The sequence below is a fragment of the Macaca nemestrina genome, chromosome 1, assembly GCF_043159975.1.
Source record: "Macaca nemestrina isolate mMacNem1 chromosome 1, mMacNem.hap1, whole genome shotgun sequence".
NCBI classification, from domain to species: domain Eukaryota; kingdom Metazoa; phylum Chordata; class Mammalia; order Primates; family Cercopithecidae; genus Macaca; species Macaca nemestrina.
The window spans coordinates 194,974,917-194,997,182 of record NC_092125.1 but is presented as its reverse complement, the minus strand read 5'-3'; the positions used below and the strand labels follow the sequence as shown (position 1 = coordinate 194,997,182).

The following is a 22,266-nucleotide window of genomic DNA, read 5'->3' as shown; positions in this document are numbered from 1 at the left end:
TCTCATAGGGCCCGAGCCGAAGTCCAGCCGCTCATTGGCCGTCCGAGCTGCCACTCGAGAGCAGCAGGGTAGGTGGTGCCCCGTCACGTGCCGGAATCACCTGACTAGCAGCCGCGGAGGGGGGAGGAGGAGTCACGAGGAGGGCGGCTCGGCCGCGCCTCTTGCCTGTGATCGGGCCCTCAGCCCTCCGCCCCGGCCCGCATGCACCGCTGTCCGCACTGCTCCCCTGCCTTCTTCCGGGATACCAGAGCACCGCTATGGAGATGCTCTCCCGGCATTTGAGGGAAGAATTGATTATCCTCATCCTGCAACTGTACTTTCCCAACCGATATTTGTTGATGCCTGCCGTGTCCTGGGTACCTACCAAGGGGCACAGAACTGGATCCGACTCGGACCCTGCCTGCCCTCAGGTTGCTTGAAGATGAACAGAGAGATCGGACCTCTGCGTAAGTAACCTCGCTACGAAATATTATGTGGGAAGGTCACGGATAAATAATGCTCGGGAGTTGGATGAGAAAGCGTCTGAGCAGATCTAGGTGGATGGATAGATTGGGATGTGCAAAGAAAGGTATGGGGGAGCCAGCCACACTGAGGGCAAACCTCAACCAGGGCAGAGTCACGGGTCACCGTGACTTTGTTCTAGCAGGTAGCTGGACCCTGATAGGAAAGCAGATGCAGCCAAGCTAAAACATCTTACCTTCTTTCTTCAGTAAGTCTCCGATAGTGGATACTGCTGCCACTTCAAACCCAACGGGACTCAATTTGCCCTCCTTCCCGCCTTGTCAAAGTCTACTCCAGGAATTCCATCCCCCATAGAACACTGCCTCTTCTATGACCTCGTTCAGATTAGAGATCAAAGTATTGAATAATGAAAGCAAACAAAAGCAAATGCTTGTCACCAAGTATGTCCGAGAAATCTAGAGGAATTTTTATCTTTGACAATCAGGCTCTAGAACTGGAACTTTGACAAGAGGATCCTCTTAAAGCACAGCCCTATACGCACATGCGGGAAGGTATAGGACTTTGGTTTTGTCTAAACCCGTAAGTTAGAGGTAGGATACACCCTTAGAGGTCATCTAGCCCAACCTCTGACCCAAAACGAACCAACTCTATAGTGTCTAATAGACATGCAGAATGCACTTAAACAGTTCGAAGGGAAAAGAGCTCACCATCTCGAAAGGCAGCCAACTCCACCGTGGTAAACTTTTGTTTAAAAATTTCTTGAAGTCGGCCGGGCGCGGTGGCTCACGCCTGTAATCCCAGCACTTTAGGAGGCAGAGGCGGGTGGATCACGAGGTCAGGAAATCGAGACCATCCTGGCTAACACGGTGAAACCCCGTCTCTACTAAAAACACGAAAAAAATTAGCCGGGCGAGGTGGCGGGCGCCTGTAGTCCCAGCTACTCGGGAGGCTGAGGCAGGAGAATCGCGTGAAACCAGGAGGCGGAGCTTGCAGTGAGCCAAGATCGCGCCACTGCACTCCAGCCTGGACGACAGAGCGAGACTCTGTCTCAAAAAAAGTATTAAAGTCAAACCACACTCCCTGAAGCCTAATTGAATAAAATAGGAATAGTCATCTTTTTCATGACAGCACTTCAAATACCAAATTGCAGTATTCATTACCCACTAAGTCTTCTCTGTTCCTTGCTGAACATCCTATTTCAACCATTCTATGGTGCTATTCAATACAACTGATATACATGATAGACATGTTATTTTTCTGCAGTCAAACATGTAGCCGCTAGTCCTATGAGGAATGAGCACTTGAAATGTTGCTAGTGTAACTGAGGAACTTTTTTTTTTTTGAGACGGAGTCTCGGTCTGTCTGTCGCTAGGCTGGAGTGCAGTGGCACGATCGCAGCTCACTGCAACCTCTGCCTCCCGGGTTCAAGCGATTCTCCTGCCTCAGCCTCCTGAGTAGCTGGGACCACACGCGCCCACCACCACACCCAGCTAATTGTTGTATTTTTAGTAGAGACAGGGTTTCACCATGTTGGCCAGGATGGTCCCTGTCTCTTGCCCTGCATTCAATCTTGTCAATTTCATCAAACATCTGACTCCTACAAAGCAATACTAAACAGTACAACTTTCAGAATGACCATTTAACACCTAGACAATATTTCTATTTGTACTTTCCAGAATGGAATTTTTTTTAAGGATCCATAGAGTGGTTCACATTGATAATCACTGGAACTAACACTTTGTCAGCAATCCTAGTGCCTAAATGTCTATAGCTGCATTTCTGAACCTAAACGTTAAGACTTGATACTTCAACTTTTTGGTTTAGGCCCAGCAGTTTGGGTATTCCACGTGGTTAATCATTTTAAAGCTTGTTTCAATATAGTCTTCCAACCAGACTTTCCAATTTGTGTCACAGATTTGGCACTACCATCTGGTCTGTATGTAATCCTTTACAGTTTGCAAGGCACTTTTACATCCGTTATATTTAATTTGATTCTTACAACCACCTTGTGAGGTAGGCAAGATGTGAAGTTGATATTTTATAGACAAAGCAACAGAAGCATAACAGGAGCTTAACTGGTGGGATCCATTCTCTCTTCCATCGAGCATCTTGTGGTATATTGTCTTCATCCAAATCCTTGACAGAAATGTTGAAGAGGACCTCTAGAGTCTAGGCTGATCCTGAATTCTTAAATAGCACTGACTGTTACAGCAGTTTAAGCAAGTCAGTTTCACCTAAAAGTGTGATTATCGAACCCACATGTTGCCTTTCTGTTCAAAAAGGATAGTACCAAAGACAGGCACAGTCACCTGGCTTACTGACATAAATATTAATACTAATCCAATGAGTAAAAAGCACATGAGGATTGGCTGCCACAAAAAAATTTCAACCTGTATCTACCAAAAAACTGTCACACCAACTAAAGAAGCCAAGTCTCCCTCTCTTCCAAAACCCTCATGGAGCCATGCTTTATTATAATGGTCTGTCACAGGTCCTAACCCACACTGTATTTGATTATATAGTCTCATAATTAAGTCATTCCTCTTTATCACACCCAGCACTTAGTCCACTGCTGCCCATGTAGGAGGTACTCAAATTGGTAAAAGAGAAATCTATTCAAGCGAATGATCTTCTGGGCCCACTCCAAAAACAAACTTGTGACTTGAAGAGGCACCACCAGCCATAGCCACATTCCTACTAACAGGGCTGATTTAAATGCCCTTATAATTGGCTTGGCCATAGTCTCCAACAGGTGCCAAGGCTTTTGCTAGTTAAACCAGTTTTCATTGGATCATTTTGTTTTCTATGTGTTTTGACCAAAAACAAAGAAAGGTTCTCTAACAAGAGAGAGAGAATATATGAAATAGGAATATGTCTATAAAATGACAGTCTTATCAGTAAGGAAAATAAGTGATCAATAAAACAAAACATCTGACTGTAGGTCTACCCAAAGAAAGGAAAAAGGACTAACAAACAAGAATATAGTGCTTTACCATTTACAAATCTTTCACATACATTCTCATTTGACCCTCACAACAACCCTGTGAGGTAGGCATCACGGATATTCTACTCATTAAACAGATGAAGACAGTAAATCTTAGAGCAGTTCACTGATATGCCCAAGGCTCTACAGTTAGTGAGTGATTTGTATTAATATCAGTCTTTGGCCTAAAAATTCAGCACCCCTCTTCCCCTCATACTTGTCCCACCTACTTCACAGGGATTATATAATGAAGATAAAATGAATTCAAGACTAGAAAAATACTTTGAGGGAGAAAAGCACTATATAATTATACCTACAAACTATGATTTTCCACAATATATGGCTCATTCCTCTTCTCATCTCAGCTTGTGTGTGAACCCAGAGTTGTATATTGCCTCTGTCCTGTGCTCAGTAAGCAAATAAGGCAGGCAGGGGGTACAGTGTGATCCTGTTTAAAGTTACATAAATTACAATCAGGGTAACTGCTATTATTAGGCAAATTGAAAAACAGCACAGAAAGGCCAGTGTGCAACTAGGACCCACTAAAGCTTAGAGCAAAGCAATGCAAGATTATCAGACAAGGCATGATTGCATAGAAGGAAAATGTGGTGTCAGAGTTCAAACTGGCACACACACACAGTTATCTAAGGCAAAGTGGTGGCAAAGAAGTTATTTGTTCCATGTTACACAAACAAGAGCAAAAGATTCATGGGAACCTGTACAAAAGCATCTTGTGTCACACAGATCTCTCCAGCTGCCTATAGGGAATATACACAACAGTGTCACCTTCAAAGAATGACTGTACCTGTGTTCATATCCTGAACTATACCAAGGAATAGCTCCATGCTAAACTGTCTTGGCTAAAATACAACCAGTGCCATCATTCCTAATCAGACTAATAAACAGAATGTCTTTTAAGGTAATGAGTTAGATGGCTGTGTTTAGGTTTTTTCCAGGATTTACTTTGGATTCTCCTGCTTTAAGACCCAAAGAAAGTTATATTGAGTTTTTATTGATGATTCTATGTGTTTTTAACAGAGTGTGATAGGTGAATTAAACATATTAAAAGAGTTCTATAGCATCTGTTCAGAAAAGATTATATACTATACAAACTATTCAAGTCATACAAAACCATTTTTCATTGTCTTTTCAACTGAGAAGAATCCTATTCAGCACGCTTCTCCTCCTGAGGTGGTTCATACTGAGCAAGCTATGGGGCAAAGACAGAGGAATTTAGGTGAATTTCATTCTAAATTGGGTAAAAAATAGAAAAACAAGGTAACTATTCAACTAGTTATCAAGCCAGTAAATGGTATTTATATCAGTTTCTATAACCATCCATTTTAAATCCTTCAGTGATTTAAGATTTAATACAATCGAATCTAATGAAAGCCCTTTTCATATAAACCTTTAAAATTGCTTTGAAACTAAAATTTCATTCCAGATCATGACTGTACTGTTCAAATACTTGATATGCAATAAACTGTATCTTCCCAAAGATTCATTTGCTTATAAGGAACTTTCTTCCTCTCCACCAAAAGTTTACTGAAAATACCCACTGAAAAGTAGATAAAGAGTTATGTGACATGTCTTAACTTAGCCAATAAACAACTACTAATGTCTTTGAGTTAAAAGGTTCCAAAGAGTAAACTAGCATTACACATTGTGGAACCTTGGATAATTTAAAATAAATGCATTTTATTTTATGCTAAGTGTGGTTCCTTGCAAGAACACCAGGCTAACATTAGGGTTCTGCCAACTACCTGTTGGAGTTGAGAAGCTTATTAGACTTCACTGTGCTTTCGTTTCCTCGCCTACAAAGTAGCTTGTGTACTTGTTTCACTTATCTCACAAAGTTGTTGAGAAGATAAATTATGAGAAATACTCAGAGTAAGGTAAAATACATTATGTGATTAAGAACGTTTTAAGACCTCAAAGACTTAAGAGTTGATTAACTTGAAGTTCATGAAAATTCTCACAGGACTTTGAAAAAAGAAAAAACTGGCTGGGTGCGGTGGCTCATGTCTATAATCCCAACACTTTGGGAGGCCAAGCTAGGAGGAACGTTTGAGCCCATGAGTTTGACACCAACCTGGGCAACATAGCGGGACCCCATTTCTAAAAAAATTTAAAAATTAGCCAAGCATGGTGGCAAATGCCTGCAGTCCCAGCTACTCAGGAGGCAGAAGTCGGGGGATTGCTTGAGCCTGGGAAGTCAAGGCTGCAGTGAGACATGACTGCACCACTGCACACCAGCCTGGGTAACAGAGACCCTGTCTCAAAAAAAGAAAGAAAAAACTTTAGCACTAGATAAAATTAACTCCTAACAAATTTACAGAGGGCCACCACATATGGCCTTGCAGACTATGAACTGTACACATTCTAAGAGGTACCATTTACAAAGCAGTGGCCCCATATTGGCCTACTTAAAATCAACTGCTTAAGAACTTCAGAACTGACCATTTACTTATAAAGAGCATTAACCAATATTCTCATCCTTTTGTTGATGCAGGTTCCTAAGAACCTTTTTTTTTTTTTTTTTTGAGATGGAGTTTCATTCTTGTTGCCTAGGCTGGAGTGCAGTGGCACGGTCTTGGCTCACTGCAACTTCCACCTCCCGGGTTCAAGCAATTCTCCCGCCTCAGCCTCCCAAGTAGCTGGGATTATAGGCATGCACCACCAAGCCCGGCTAACTTTGTATTTTCAGTAGAGACAGGGTGTCTCCATGTTGGCCAGGCTGATCTCGAACACCTGACCTCAGGTGATCTGCCCACCTCGGCCTCCCAAAGTGCTGGGATTATAGGCGTGAGCCACCACACCCGGCCAGACCTCTTTTTGACCACACTTTGCTTCTTTGCTTGTCCTATTTCCAGTATGTCTTGTGGTTTTCTTTTTTTCTTTTCTTTCCCCCTCCGCGAGATGAAGTCTTGTTCTGTCACCCAGGCTGGAATGCAGTGGCACAATCTCGGCTCACTGGAATTTACACCTCCCGAGTTCAAGTGATTCTCCTGCCTCAGCCTCCCGAGTAGCTGGGATTACAGGCACATGCCACCATGCCTGGCTAATTTTTGTATTCTTAGTAGAGACAGGGTTTCACCATGTTGGCTAGGCTGGTCTTGAACTCTTGACCTCGTGATCTGCCCACCTTGGCCTCCTAAAGTGCTGGAATTACAGGCATGAGCCACCACGCCCAGCCTGTCTTGTGGTCTTCTAGACACAGCATAACTTTGGCCTTTGCAATTAATTCAAATTGATATTCACCCACCTTCCTCCCCTCCTGTCCATTTTAGTGAGGTTTTCATCATATAATTATTACAGGTAAAATTATCTTCACATGACTTATTTTTAAAATTTTACCTTTGCTTTCAGTTTTTTATTTTCTTCTACAATAGCTTCATATTTCTCTTTCATTTCAGCCAGTTCTAGGCGAAGCAGCTCTATTTCTGGATTCTCTGGGGTAGCAGCTCCTAAGTGATGCTTTAAAAAACTATTATCAATGTTAAGAACTTACTTATTAGACATGAATGAAACTAATGAAATAGCACAGAGTAGTATCAATATCCCTGACCAAAGTCACCCACTTTACCACCAATATCTACCCAGAGATCACCATCCAAAAACTCAAGTGAAAGTAACTTTCTCGGCCGGGCATGGTGGCTCACACCTGTAATCCCAGCACTTTGGGAGGCCAAGGTGGGCAGATCATGAGGTCAGGAGTTTGAGACTAGCCTGACCAACATAGTGAAACGCTGTCTCTACTAAAAATACAAAAAATTAGCTGGGCATGGTGGCGGGCACCTGTAATCCCAGCTACTTGGGAGGCTGAGGCAGGAGAATCGCTTGAAGCCGGGAGGCGGAGGTTGCAGTGAGCCAAGATCACACCACTGCACTCCCCACCAGGCAACAGTGCAAGACTCCGTCTCAAAAAAAAAAAAAAAAAAAAAAAAACTAACTATCTCAATATTCAGAAGTATTTTAAAGGTTATTATCTATCTAAAAAAATAAGAGTTTCAAAATAAAGCCTTTTTCTGACTTGAAAGATGAAAGGATACTCCAAAGCACTGTTAGGTTTCTCTGGTTCTTCATATAAGGCTACCAACACTGCAAATCAAAAAGCAGAAAAAGCAACAATTGACGTATTCAATTTGAAAGGCTGAAATTATATTCCATTACCCAGTAAATATTAGGTGCCAACTATATGCTGAGCACGTTGCAAAGACTATACAATGCTGAACAAGACAGACAAGGTCCCTGTTCTCAACAAATTTACAGTCAAGCGTAAAAGATATGCAAGGAACTAGAGGGTATCAAGCAGTAATACTGGATAATGGGTTACGATAGCACACTGGAAGAACACCTAAGCAAGCCTAGGACATTAAGGAAGGATTCCTAAAGGAAGGCAAAGACCTGATACCTAGGGGATGAGTATTTTAAAATGGGAAGGCCCAGGAGCAAGAAAACAATGTATTGAGGAACTGAAAATTCAAGTATGGCTGGAGATGTAATTTGGCAGGAAAGGAAGCTGGAAAGGGGGTCATGGCCACATTATGGAGGGTCATGCAAATTTGGTTGGCATATAATTAAACAGTTTTAAGGAAGGGAGTGACAGGATCCACTCTTAACTGCTATGTGAACCAGCTGGAGTGGGATGAGGATAAAGACAGGAAGAACGGTTAAAAGGCTGATGTGGTAATCCAGTTTAAAAAGACAGCAACCTGCAGTAGAGTGATGGGAGTGATAGAACAGTGAGAAGAAAGAAATTTGAGAATTTAGGAAAGAATCAACAGGACTATGGTAATTACTGGAAGACGCTCTGAATTCAAACATGGTCTTAAAAGTGAAGTTTGTTTTACTAAATAACCACTAATCAAAAATTTTACCTGCTCAAATCAACATTAAAATAAGATATACTTGAGTGGTTTCATATCTAATCACTCATATGAGCACTGCCTTGCTCTTCATCTATGGAACAAATTCTTCCTAGAATTTACTACTTTGATTAAAAAAACTCTAATTTAGTGGTTGGCCTTTTTGTGCATGGAACCCTTTGAAAAATTTAATAAAAGCAAAAAAAGTAACCACACACAAAAAAATGTGGCTGGGCACAGTGGCTCACGCCTGTAATCCCATCACTTTGGGAGGCCGAGGCGGGCAAATCACCTGGTCAGGAGATCAAGACCATCCTGGCTAACACAGTGAAACCCCATCTCTACTAAAAATACAAAAAATTAGCTGGGCATGGTGGCCAGCAGCTGTAGTCCCAGCTACTCGGGAGGCTGAGGCAGGAAAATGGCGTGAACCTAGGAGGTGGAGCTTACAGTGAGCTGAGATCATGCCACTGCACTACAGCCTGGGCAACAGAGCAAGACTCTGTCTAAAAGAAAAAAAAAACAGTGATAGATATCTAGACCTCAAGTTAAGTCCTGTTGTAAACCAACTTACATACTTCTTTTGTTTTAGAGTTTTAACAACTTACCAAAATAATATACAGTATGAAAAAATCAAATGGGCAACTATTTTTAACAATTTACATTGAGTTGTGATAGTTACTCTTCATCTAAATACACTTAACGGCACTATTTTTTGAGAAATTTGTTGTTTTTGTTTGTTTTTGAGATGGAGTTTCGCTCTTGTTGCCCAGGCGGGAGTGCAAAGGCATGCAATCTCTGCTCACCACAACCTCCGCCTCCCAGGTTCAAGCGATTCTCCTGCCTCAGCCTCTCTAGTAGCTGGGATTACAGGCATGCACCACCATGCCCGGCTAATTTTGTATTTTTAGTAGAGACGGGATTTCTCCATGTTGGTCACACTAGTCTCGAACTCCTGACCTCAGGTGATCCGCCCTCCTCAGCCTCCCAAAGTTCTGGAATTACAGGCATGAGCACCCAGCCAAATCCTAATTTTATAAGACATGAATATTAATACTCTTTTCTCTCCTCTTATTCCCCCACCCCATTTCTCTCGGCTTCTAATTTCTGTCAGTGGTACTTACAAGGTTGATCATTGCAGAAGATACTGTAAATACTAAGTTTCCTGTGTTTTTCTATAAATGAAATGCACTTCCTTCTAATCAGACAAGAACTCTATACCCAATCGTGCACCCCTTTTTGCCTTCGTAGCCAGGATTTTTAGAGGTTGATATACTGCTCAAAATAGCTAAAATGCTTCAGCTTCCAAATGATTTATCATCTTTATCTTTAGCCATCCTTTCATAGTGTTTTAATGTTATAAACTATTTCAAATCATCTTGGAAATAAGCTGTAAAAAATTTAGGCCAGACACAGTGGCTCATGCCTGAAATTCCAGCACTTTGAGAGGCCAAGGCAGGAGGATTGCTTGAGATCGACCTGGGCAAAACCCCGACTTACCCAAAAAAAAAAAAAAAATTGGTCGGGCATGGTGGCTCACGCCTGTAATCCCAGCACTTTGGGAGGCCTAGGCAAGCGGATCATGAGGTCAAGAGCTCAAGACCATCCTGGCTAACACGATGAAACCCTGTCTCTACTAAATATACAAAAAATTAGCTGGGCGTGGTGGCGGGCACCTGTAGTCCCAGCTACTTGGGAGGCTGAGGCAGGAGAATGGCATGAACCCGGGAGGCGGAGCTTGCAGTGAGCCGAGACAGAACCACTGCACTCCAGCCTGGGTGACAGAGCGAGACTCCGTCTCAAAAAAAAAAAAAAAAATTAAAAATTAGCTAGGCATGGTGGTGCATGCCTGTAGTCCCAGCTACTTGGGTGTCTGAGGTGGAAGAACTGCTTGAACCTGGGAGATTAAGACTGCAGTGAGACGTGACTGCACCACTGCACTCCAGTCTGGGCGACAGAGACCTTGTCTCAAAAAAATATATATATATGTAAATTGAATTTGTGAGGCTGGGCACAGTGGGTCATGCCTATAACATCAACACTTGGGGAAGCTAAGACAGGAGGATCACTTGAGGCCAGGCATTCCTAGGTGACAGAGTGAGACTGTCTCAAAAAAAAATAAAAAGTAAAAACAAATAGAATTGTGTAAAGCACCTGTGTTTGAAGCTGAAAATCAAATTTTTAATAAATCACGTCAATACTATGTTGGCTGATGTTATTTAGGAGCCTGGAAATCTAAGGAGATTAAAAGGTTAAATTCTAGTGGAGGCCAGGCGCGGTGGCTCATACTTGTAATCCCAGCACTTTGAGGGGCTGAGGCAAGGTAAGGAGTTCAAGACCAGCCTGGCCCACCTGGTGAAACCTCGTCTCTACTAAAAATACAAAAAATTAGCTGAGCATGGTGGCACATGCCTGTAGTCCCAGCTACTTGGAAGGCTGAGGCAGGACAATCGCTTGAACCCGGAGGTGGAGGCTGCAGTCAGCTGAGATCATGCCGCTGCACTCCAGCTTGGGCAACATCTTCTGTGTAGTCAGTTACCTCCTACAACTGTCATTTTTCTGCCTTTTACCATTCAATCTTTCGCTTGCTCCATCCAACCACTCTGGCCTCCTTATACTTCCTGAAACTCTTGACAGATATTGTTTCTTTCAGGTTTCTGCTCAAAAGTACTTAAGAAAGGCCTTCCCCCCACCACCCTATATAAAATGACACACACATCCCACCTGTCACTTGTTTTTTTTTTTTTGAGAAAGAGTGTCACTGTTGCCCAGGGGCACAATCACAACTCACTGGACCCTTGACCTCTTGGGTTCAAGTGATTCTCTCACCTCAGCCTCCAGAGTAGCTAAATTACAGGCACACACCATGCCCAGCAATTTTTTCTTTTAAGAGACGGGAGTTTTGCCATGTTGCCCAGACTGCTCTTGAACTCCTGGGCTCTAGCAGTCCACCCACCTCAGCCTCCCAAAGTGCTAAGACTACAGGCATGAGCCACGTGCCTGGCCTCACCTGTTACTCTTTATCCCTAACTTCTGCTGTATTTTTATCTGTAACACCTACCTCTAGCTGACACTAGGTATTTGTGTATTTGTCTCCCTCAACTAGGACATAAGCTTATGAGAGCCGAGACTTTTATCCTCCTCTGCTTATCTCCAGTGTGCAGAACAGATGCCTGAGTAAAATGATTAAATGAAAGAAATGAACTTATGGAGTTTTTAGAGGGAATGACATTCAAAGCATCTGTGACACTTCCAGAGACAACATAGCACAGTACTTTCAGAGTAGTCCCTTAATACTTGCTGAAGTTTATTTGCAAAGAGGTAAACTATTATCTGAACCCCAAATAGGTAACAATTCAAAATTACTAGCCTGCTTTCTGCTAAGACCCAGGAGTTATGCTCCTAGAATTTTCCTCTAAACTTTGCTGCTGTCCAAAGAGCAGTTACCTACTTATTTCCCACACTTCCCAAACTTCCTAGTTTGACCCAAGTCCTGATCCCTGCCAACAATTCCATTCTACACCCTTGAAAATCCCAGTGAGTTAAGTGACATAGCAGGCATTTAAATTACTGTTAAGCTAATGAAGTAAACTGTACCCTACCCCTTGGAATCCTCCTGTTTCCGACACTTTACTCATCTACTTACTTAGATCTCGAAGCCACGAATGAAGAGATACAGCGTTAACAGTAAGTTTTCATTTTAAAAAGTGAAAACAATGTAACCATTTTGATATGCCCTCGAGCTCTTTAAACTGTAATTCTACTTTAACTATGAAATATACACAAAATAAAAATTGACACAGACTAAGGAATGGGGGCTGAAAAGCCACAGCCAAATTGGCCATGCATCTCCTACTTCGGGGATTAGGCTCACTCAACTACTTCATAGCCCACTTTGAAATTCGGTCATTTTTCCAGTTGCTCTTTGTTGGAGGGAAACTGTTTCTTAACAAGATTCTGAGGACTCCACAAAAACCGTAAGGTGGGAGGAATTGGGATCTGAAGGTCTTTGGCAAACATGTCCACTGCGGCTGCTCGAGGCAAAGCAACGGAAGTTGAAGAGACTTTGCAACAGCTGCAAGAGTTTCACTCCCAGTGCAGAGAAGGGTAGCGTAGCTAGGCTACCTCACCCGGGCGGCCTCCAGCAGCCAGGTCCCTACCGAACCCCGAGGCCCACCTCGCTGGACCCCGGACGGGCCCCATCTGTTTCCCCTCCTTCCCCACGCTACGGCCCGCTGGGGAAAGGGGCAGCGCCGGGGAGCACGACGAGGGCACGAGGTACCCTCTCCTAGCCCAGGCTCACCCTTGGTCAGCGTGTCCAGCACCCCCGACTTCTCCAAGTACCTCCGGAACTGCTCACGCTTCGAGTCGGCGGCCTGAAGAGACACCGGGGGTCAGTGGCCAGAGCCCGGGAGCCGAGCAGGAAGAAGGTGCTGGGAGTCTGGCAACCCCGCCTCCGCCTCGCTACCTCGGGGCCCTCCCGCCCAAACCTGCGCGCGCGACCCCACTCCCACCCAGAGCCGACCAACGGCTTGCTACCGCCCGCATGCCCCCAGCCACGCCGCGCCCCCCTCACTTTGTAATGGGCCATAGTGACAGCGGCAGCGGCGTAGCTGGCGCCGGAGACCGCGACTGGCGGGTTGGGAGCAGAACTGCTCATGCGCGGAAGGGGGCGCGCGGCTGCGCACTTGCGAACCACGGGCAGGGATCGCCGGGGTGTGGCCTGTTTTCATGGCGACCAGGACGCTCTGCATCCCCCGTTGCAGGCTGAGCCGAGGGAGGCTGCGTATGCCCGCCCCTCTGGCTGTTGGAGCCGCACCTCTTCCTCTTCCGGTCCCCGTAGCGATTCGTTTTCTTTGCAAGAGGTGAGATTTTGGTAACTCTGTACTGGCGTCCGGAGGCAGGGCCCGGGAGCACTGGGACTATTGCGAGAGGAAGGATCGCCGCACGGTGGTAGCGAGCTCATTTTTCTCATCTGGGACCTCGGAAACTGTGGTGACCCATAGGTGCTGGACTTTTTGGCTCTCTTCCTGAGAAAGTGCTCACGACTTTGCAGTAGCTGAGGAGGGTGTTTAGAATCATGTATTTTGGTTCCAGCTTTTATCTTTGGAGTCTCCTTGAGTCGTGGCTGACTTGATGTGGGCTTCTGGAGAATGAGCAGTAACGAGCTTGCAATAGCTTTTGAGCGCTGTGCGCCAGGCACTGTAGAAAACACGGGTATTTTAAATTTTAATCCTCACAACACCCCTGTAGGGTGCGTACTGTTAATTAAGTGGAGAGGTTAGATGTCCAGTGAGTAGAGCCGAGTCCAATCCGGGCAATGAATCACGATGCTATGAACTGGTGAAAGAAAGCCACGGATCTTTTTAAGATTTTATTTACTAGGTAGCAACATGTGATTATACTCGAGACATATCAGGATGCAGTCTAGAAGGAAACTACGTGATTGTGTTTCAGGGGCAAACAAAATTAACCCAGTGTCCAAGGTGGAATTATGTAGATGAAGAACCGTGTCCTAAGGCTGTGGTCTCTTCAAAGAGAAAACCTGATCAAACCATTTAGCCCCAGTTCTGAACATGTGATATTCCCAAAATCAGTTACACACATTCGAAAGAATATCATTTAAAAAAAAAAAATCCTGATTTGACAACCTTATGTCTTTGGATTTAGAAGTGTTCTTTCACAATCTAGAATTAGAGCTGTTTTTCCCTTGCTGAAATGAGTTTGCCGTCTGTCTTAACAGCTGGTCTTTAGAGCTGCCCATATCTATTTTGTCCGTGCCCCACCACCACTAGGCTACTTCTCTGATAATATATACAATGTCTAAAAGCCAACCGCTGTTTAGATCTGAAGATCTGTGGGAACCCGCCTACCAATGAGATTGTTCGTTAGGGACACTACGTGATTTGGAGGACACACAGGATTATTACAGGTTCTGACCAACCCTAGCTCAAAGGACAGCCCTCCCAAAGAATCAGCTGTGTTTGGAATGTCAAGTGATTGAGACTTTCCTTGTGAAGGAGGAAGGGTTCTGACTATGCCCTTTCTGAACTGGCCTTTGAGGTTACCTTTAGGAGGTGACCCCCGGTTTTCATGTTCTGTAGAGGAACCCCATGTAGCTCTAAGCCACCGCGGTTTCCAATCGCAGTTAGCTGGCAAGGAGAAAGCTGTTTGGGGTGACTGCCTCATGTTGTTCTCTCCATCTATAGCAACACCTGGAATAGAACGGTGACCTCTAGAGTAGTAGTTCCTTTTGCGGTCTTTGCCTTCAGTTTCTCTTTTTTCCCTTAACTGGTTACCATTAACTTCTTTTCCAAATATTTTATGAGTGTCTTTGTTATTATTTGAACCGATGTGTTGAAAATGAGTACAGCTAGTACTAAGTGTGGAAATCTCGTTAGAAAGTACAGTTTCCTGTTCATTCAAAATGCATTTCTCATCATTTACACTGTGATTGTCAGGATTTGGCTGGAATACAGAAGATGAATTTAAACTAGGGTACACCGCAGTGTGTGTTTGCTTTTCCACTAACAGATTATAATCAGGGGCAGAAGGGAGTCGCTTCAGTGAATTTGCAGATGTGCTCTGATATTTGGCTACGTTTTGTTTTGCCTCGTTTGCATGGAATTCATTATGTTCCTTCTTCAACTTGTATTTTCCCCAAATCCCTCTTTTAATCTTTTTAAAACCTAGGTGGAAAATTTCTAGAATGTTTAAGAAAAGTGAAATAGTGGCTATAGATTGCATAAATAATAGGAATATTGTCTTTTCTGTTGGTCTTGAGACAAAACAGTCGATTATATTTGGACACGGGTGGCCATGACACTTAAATAGAGGCTCTAAGTGAAATCCATATAAAAGGTACTGTCCAATCATGAATCCAACTTCAACCACAGAGCGAGTGAAAATGTGTATCACATAAGTGCAAAGCAAGGTTCCTCTGAGTGGAGCTTTATTTAGTTTCCTTTTCTCCAGCTGACAAAGCTCTTGCTCCAATCTCCTCCGATCCCTAGGCATTTCAAACTCTACCCCCTCCAGTTCTACTCTTAACTGAGCTTTCATCCTTTGCCTCTCTTCCTCTAGAACTCTCAGTCGGTACAATGCATGGCCCATGTAGACCAGGGATGGTGAAGACACAAATATCACCTGCAGAACCCAGTATCTAATGAGGGAGATAGGAAAGGCCTGGTCGTAGCATACATTTCTGCAGCCTGGTTGTTCTGTATTGCAGACGAAGCCGGACTGCTCATCATTCCAGACATCTTCAGCTGCTACACCCAGAACAAGCATTCGAAATATGAATAGGATGGTGAGCCAGATCTTTCCAATCGTGGTGGAGTGGATGTGAACTTCCTCCAGAGTATCTCCAAGGAGATTCCAGTCCCCCATGTTTATTTAGTCAGCCATCTTAGCTCTGATCCCCATCAAATAAGAAGCAGTTAAATTCTTCCATTCTGAAGGGAGCACTATTTCTTAAAGCAAACCTATGGTGAAAATATAACAATATGTCACTTCTATATGCTGGTTGCTTTACTTTTTCCCTAGATAGCTGTGGGGTTTTTTATTTGTTTTTTTGTTGAGACAGAGTCTCCCTCTGTTGCCCAGGCTCGAGTACAGTGTTGCAGCCACAACTCACTGCAGCCTCAACCTCCCAGGCTCAAGCAATCATCTCCCCTCTCAGCCTCCTGAGTAGCTGGGACTACAGGTGTGTGCCACTACACCCAGATAATTTTTTTATTTTTTGTAGAGACAGGGTCTCACTATATTGCTGCAGCTAGTCTCAAACTCCTAGACTCAAGTGATACTCTCGCCTTGGCCTCCCAAAGTGTGGGGATTACAGGTGTGGGTCACCACACCTGGCCAAAGTGTTAATCTGTTACCAATAATATGTTTAAATTGTCAGGAATTTAAAATCACTTATATTTAGACATCACAATATAATGAAAAAACATGATACCTGGAGGAGGAGTGTATATATTCTCTATTAAGAATATAGGCTGGGCGGGGTGGCTCACACCTATAATCCCAACACTTTGGGAGGCCGAGGTGGGTGGATCATTTGAGATCAGGAGTTCAAGACCAGCCTGGCCAACATGTTGAAAGCCCGCCTCTACTAAAAATACAAAAATTAGCTAGGCATGGTGGCGGGCGCTTGTAGTCCCAGCTACTCAGGAGGCTGAGGCAGGAGAATCACTTGAACCTGGAAGGCAGAGGTTGCAGTGAGCCAAGATCATGCCACTGCACTCCAGCCTGGGCGACAGAGTGAGACTCCATCTCAAAAAAATTTTTAAAAAATATAATTTTAGGCCATGTGCATTGGCTCATGCCTATAATCCCAGCATTTTGGGATGCCGGGGTGGGCAGATCATCTGAGGTCAAGGGTTTGAGACCAGCCTGGCCAACATGGTGAAACCCCGTCTCTACTAAAAATACAAAAATTAACCGGGTGTGGTGGCAGGTGCCTGTAATTCCAGCTACTCGGGAGGCTGAGGCAGGAGAATCACTTGAACCTGGGAAGCAGAGGTTGCAGTAAGTGGAGATTATGCCACTGCACCCCAGCCTGGGCAAAAGAGCAAGACTCCATATCAAAAAAAAAAAAAAAATATATATATATATATATATATATGTACGCACACACACATACACACACATATATATGTATAAAATTGTACGCTGGGCACGGTGGCTCATGCCTATACTCCTAGCATTTTCACAGGCTGAGATGAGAGGATTGCTTGAGGCCAAGAGTTCAAGACCAACCTGGTCAACATTAGAGAGACCCTGTCTCTTAAAAAAAAAAAAAAATTTAAATTAAAAAAATAATAATATAATTGTAGGATTTCTCATCAGAGAGGAGTCATCTTACTTAGCTGAAGTTTATTATTGTTGTTGTTGGGGTTTGTTTGTTTGTTTGTTTATTTTGAGACAGAGTTTCGCTCTTATTGCCCAGGCTGGAGTACAATGGCACAATCTCAGCTCACCACAACCTTCGCCTCCTGGGTTCAAGCGATTCTCCTGCCTCAGCCTCCCGAGTAACTGTGGTTACAGGCATGCGCCACCATGCCCAGCTAATTTTGGATTTTTAGTACAGACAGTGTTTCTCCATGTTGGCCAGGCTGGTCTGGAACTCCTGGCCTCAGGTGATCTGCCTGCCCTGGCCTCCCAAAGTGCTGGGATTACAGGCGTGAGCTGCCACACCCGGCCTGTTACTGTTTTTCAACTGAGAACTTTTGGAAAGGTTTCTAAAACTACTAACTTGACCTTAACCTTATTTATTAAGATTATTTGATATAAAAGTTGTAACAAAGTCAATTTTTTTTCCCCAACATGCCATTACTGGCTTGAAAAGTCAGTAATTTTTTTTCCTTTCTTTCTTTTTTTTGGGACAGAGTCTTGCTCTGTCACCAGGCTGGAGTGCAGTGGCGCAATCTCAGCTTACTGCAGCCTCCACTTCATGGGTTCAAGCGATTCCCCTGCCTCAACCTCTTGAGTAGCTGGGACTACAGGTGCCTGCCAGCACCCCCAGATCATTTTTTGTATTTTAGTAGACACGGGGTTTCACCATGTTGGCCAGGATGATCTCAATCTCCTGACCTCGTGATCCACCCGCCTCGGCCTCCCAAAGTGCCAGGATTACAGGCGTGAGCCACCGTGCCCAGCCAAAAAGTCAGTGATTTTTAAATCTCATTTATACACATAGGACAATGAATATGCTTCATTTGAGAATTCAGTAAGATACAGCATTTAATGAAGCCAAAGGAAATAGATCTGGCTCTCACAGGAATTTAGATTAGTTTTTTTTAATATAAATTGAATAAATTTGAAATAAATTCTGGTTTCTTCCTGGCAGTTGGTGAACATTTTCAGATATTCATCTCAGTAATATTTATGAATATGAATAAAGTACTTATTATACTTTACTATGAAAAAGTACACTTTTTTCTTTTTTTTTTTTTTTTTTGGCAGGGGAGACAGTCTCACTCTGTTGCCCATACTAGAGTGCAGTGGCAGGATCCTGGCCCACGCAACCTCCACTTCCCGGGTTCAAGTGATTCTTATGCCTCAGCCTCCCAAGTAGACTACAGGCAAGCACCACCACGCTCGGCTAATTTTTGTATTGTTAGTAGAGACAGGGTTTCACCATGTTGGCCAGGCTGGTCTTGAACTCCTGACCTTGAGTGATCCACCCGCCTCAGCCTCCCAAAGTGAGCCACCATGCCCGGCCCAAATTTTGTAAATTCTTATCATGTTAAAATGAACTTCAAGCCCGGCACAGTGGCTCACACCTGTAATCCCAGCACTTTGGGAGGCCGATGTGGGTCACCTGAGGTCAGGAATTCGAGACCAGCCTGGCCAACCTGGTGAAACACTGTCCCTACAAAAATACAAAAAATTAGCTGGGTGTGGTAGCAGGCATCTGTAACCCCAGCTACTCAGGAGGCTGAGGCAGGAGAATCGCTTGAACCTTGGAGGTGAAGGTTGCAGTGAGCTGAGATCATGCCATTGCACTCCAGCCTTGGTGACAAGAGCAGAAACTCTGTCTCAAAAAAAAAAAAAGAACTCCAAAAATTCTCAACTATTTTATGGTACCAGAATCTTTTTTTTTTTTTTTTTTTTTGAGACAAAGTTTCCCTCTTATCGCCCAGGCTGGAGTGCAATGGCACAATCTCCGCTCACCGCAACCTCCACCTCCCAGGTTCAAGTGATTCGCCTGCCCCAGGCTGCGGAGTAGCTGGGATTACAGACATGCGCCACCACGCACAGCTAATTTTGGATTTTTAGTAGAGATGGGGTTCCTCCATATTGGTCAGGCTGGTTTCGAACTCCTGACCTCAGGTGATCTGCCCGCCTCGGCCTCCCAAAGTGCTGGGATTACAGGTGTGAGCCACAGTGCCCAGCCCTGTGGTACCAGAATCTCATTATAGATACTACTTGAAAGAGATTGTTCACTGGTATGGTGGTAGTATTATGGAAACTTTTCACTGTAGCAGTATTTGACCTATTAAAGACATATAGCTGCTCTCTTGAAGGAAACAGTGGGGCAAGTTATAATTTAGCTGCTTGGATTATTTGCCAGTAGATTCCATATTAAGGTTGGTATCCCAGGTTATCTCAGAGGAAATATACCCCAAAAGAAAGATTTTTTAAAAGTGAATGTTTTCATTATTTTTCATTTAAAATATAAATATTTTCTATTTTTCCTGTCCCCTTTATATAAAGGGAACTGTTACACAATCAAACAAACTACTAAGATATAAAATGTGTTCATCACTAAAATCCTGTGTGGTGAGTATGTTGTTTCGCCCATCTTACAGATGAAGAAACAGAAGCACACCTTAATTTACCTGAGGTCACACAGCTGGAGCTGACGTTCAAACCCAATCATTGTGGCTCTAGAGTCAGTTCTTTAAATTTTTTACTAAACTATTATTTTTCCTCTATGAGCAAACTTCAGATTTGCCGGAAAGAAACATTAAGAGATCATCTGTTTTAAGTTTAATCATTTAAATTTAGGAATGTCAAATAGTGATAGCTTTGGCTTTTTAAATAACTAGTTCTAGAGTCTTTAGTTCCTTTCTTCAGCCATTGTTCTGTTAATATGATTTGCAAAAGCATCAACCTTCTAAAATATAGTTGTATTCCTGAGACAGAGAAACTTTCCATTGACTTTATTATGTTAATAATAGCATACTCGGCCGGGCGCGGTGGCTCAAGCCTGTAATCCCAGCACTTTGGGAGGCCCAGGCGGGCGGATCACGAGGTCAGGAGATCGAGACCATCCTGGCTAACACGGTGAAACCCCGTCTCTACTAAAAATACAAAAAAAAAAAAAAAACTAGCCGGGCGCGGTGGCGGGCGCCTGTAGTCCCAGCTACTCGGGAGGCTGAGGCAGGAGAATGGCGTAAACCCGGGAGGCGGAGCTTGCAGTGAGCTGAGATCCGGCCACTGCACTCCAGCCTGGGTGACAGAGCAAGACTCCGTCTCAAAAAAAAAAAAAAAAAAAAAAATAATAGCATACTCTGGCCAGGCGAGGTGGCTCACGCCTGTAATCCCATCACTTTAGGAGACCAAGACCAACGGATCACTTGAGGTCAGGAGTTTGAGACCAGCCTGGCCAACATGGTTGAAACCCTTTCTCTATTAAAAATACAAAAATTAGTCGGGCGTGGTGGCAGGCACCTGTAGTCCCAGCTACTCAGGAAGCTGAGGCAGGAGAATCACTTGAACCCAGAGGCAGAGGTTGCAGTGAACCAAGATCACACCATTGCACTCCAGCCTGGGCGACAGAGCAAGACTCTGTCTCGAAAAAATAATAATAATAGTATACTCTGACCCAACAACCCAAAGCATTTTAAAACGTAAGCAAGTTGGCCAGGCGTCGTGGCTCACACCTGTAATCCCAACACTTTGGGAGAGAGGCAGGCGGATCACGAGATCAGGAGTTCGAGACCAGCCTGACCAACATGGTGAAACCCCATCTCTACTAAAAATATAAAAATTAGCCAGGCATGGTGGCGCATGCCTGTAATCCCAGCTACGCAGGAGGCTGAGGCAGGAGAATCACTTGAACCCGGGAGGCGAAGGTTGTAGTGAGCCGAGATCTGGCCACTGCATTCTAGCCTGGGCGACAGAGTGAGACTCTGTCTCAAAAAAAAAAAAAAAAGTAAGCAAGTTAAGTCTAATTTATGGTTCATAAATAATAATAATAATGTAAGCAAAGATGTAATTCGTGTTTATAATAATCATAAGCTAAAAACATTAAGTAATTATCAATACAAGAAAAACTGATTAAATAATGGACCACATCCACGGTGTGATACTATGCAACCAGTAGAAATGTTAAACATACATAAAAAGGCATTTGATACTTCATTTCAGTGAAATTGATGTTATAAAATAAAATAATATGGCCCCATTATTATAAATTTAGTTACATTTACAAATGTATACAAAAAAGTCTAGAAGGATTTTCATGAAAATATTAACTGTGATTAGCTCTGGATGTTGGGATTATAAATTATATACTTAATATATTGTAATTATATGTATTTCAATTTTTTACTATGAGCATTTTACTTTTATAATCATAAAAAGAAATAAAGGATTTTTTTTTCATAAAGGACAACACATAGTATTTCCTGAAAGAAGGAACAGTATTATTTAGCTACAAATTAAAGCTTTCTTAGCAAATGACATAAAAACTAGTATACATAGATAGTCCCATAGAATTCAAAAGAAAAAGATAAAAACATTTGAAACAACTCTTTCTTAATAAGCTAAAACAGAGAGATTAACACAAACCTTTCTTAGTTTAGGTAAATCTGAGAAGCAAACCATATTTAGCATGGCCATCTTCAATTTATTTTCTGAATTTGTCCCTTTGCAGGTATAGAGCAGATTCAGTTCAGTTCAATGTAGTGAGTGAGTCATCCATCAACTAAAATCCATTTCCCTTTCTGCTTATCCTTGCTTCTAAAACAGCACCGTCCAATAGAACTTTCTGCAACAATGGAAATATTCTATCTGTGCTAGCCAATAAGGCAGCCAGTAGCCAAATGTAGCTATTGAACACTTGCAATATGGTTTTTGTATCAGAGCGATTGAATTTTTAATTTCAAATAATTTTAATAAAAATGTAAAGAGCTACAGCTATCTAATGGCTGCCTTATTGGACAGCACAGATAAAGAATGCTTATAATAGTCCTGATAACACACTGCAGTCTAGAAGACTAAAGTCATGAGCCCCAAATTAAGCTGAGTAAATGATTCCTCCATAACTCAGAGATGTCAAATTTAAAATGACAGGAGATATTTGTGTGCTGTTTGTACTGTAATTTTTGCCACTGGGGGAACCCAATAAAATGTCATTGTTTTTTGTGCAATAAACCATGTTTCTAGAACCAAAAAAGTCTTTCTTACTAGATAATAATGTCTTGGTCATCTGCCTTAATA

At 43.1% G+C, this 22,266-nt stretch overlaps 2 protein-coding genes and 1 long non-coding RNA gene across 8 annotated transcripts in view; 1 reads left to right on the top strand and 2 right to left on the bottom strand.

The window, feature by feature from the left end:
• The first annotated feature begins 73 nt into the window (after positions 1-73).
• The window catches only part of LOC112429035 (uncharacterized), a 33,820-nt gene continuing 11,627 nt past the window's right edge, over positions 74-22,266 (top strand). For 2 of the 5 annotated variants that reach the window (XR_011622873.1, XR_011622874.1), the window contains exons 1-2: positions 12,960-13,178; positions 15,545-15,622. This is a non-coding gene — a long non-coding RNA (uncharacterized lncRNA). Of the gene's footprint in view, positions 447-12,943; positions 13,179-13,325; positions 14,391-15,097; positions 15,623-22,266 lie in introns of those variants that run through there. The other 3 variants (XR_011622882.1, XR_011622875.1, XR_011622872.1) reach the window with 3 other exon arrangements.
• Positions 3,430-13,000, bottom strand: MYCB (MYC binding protein). Its single transcript, XM_011763546.3, has 5 exons — positions 12,890-13,000; positions 12,617-12,689; positions 7,498-7,546; positions 6,803-6,932; positions 3,430-4,655 (listed from the first exon to the last, which is right to left on the bottom strand). The coding sequence occupies exons 1-5, from the start codon at positions 12,971-12,973 to the stop codon at positions 4,611-4,613; spliced, it is 381 nt and encodes a 126-aa protein (XP_011761848.1). The 5' UTR covers positions 12,974-13,000; the 3' UTR covers positions 3,430-4,610.
• On the bottom strand, positions 13,518-21,849 carry LOC105494769 (gap junction protein alpha 9). 2 transcript variants are annotated; one of them, XM_011763545.3, is made up of 3 exons: positions 21,616-21,848; positions 14,382-15,797; positions 13,518-13,653 (listed from the first exon to the last, which is right to left on the bottom strand). In XM_011763545.3, exons 2-3 carry the CDS (start codon positions 15,700-15,702, stop codon positions 13,595-13,597), a joined length of 1,380 nt encoding a protein of 459 aa, XP_011761847.2. In that variant the 5' UTR covers positions 15,703-15,797; positions 21,616-21,848; the 3' UTR covers positions 13,518-13,594. The 2 variants fall into 2 exon arrangements, with proteins under 2 accessions (XP_011761847.2, XP_011761846.2); XM_011763544.3 differs by lacking the exon at positions 13,518-13,653 and having other exon boundaries at positions 13,675-15,797; positions 21,616-21,849.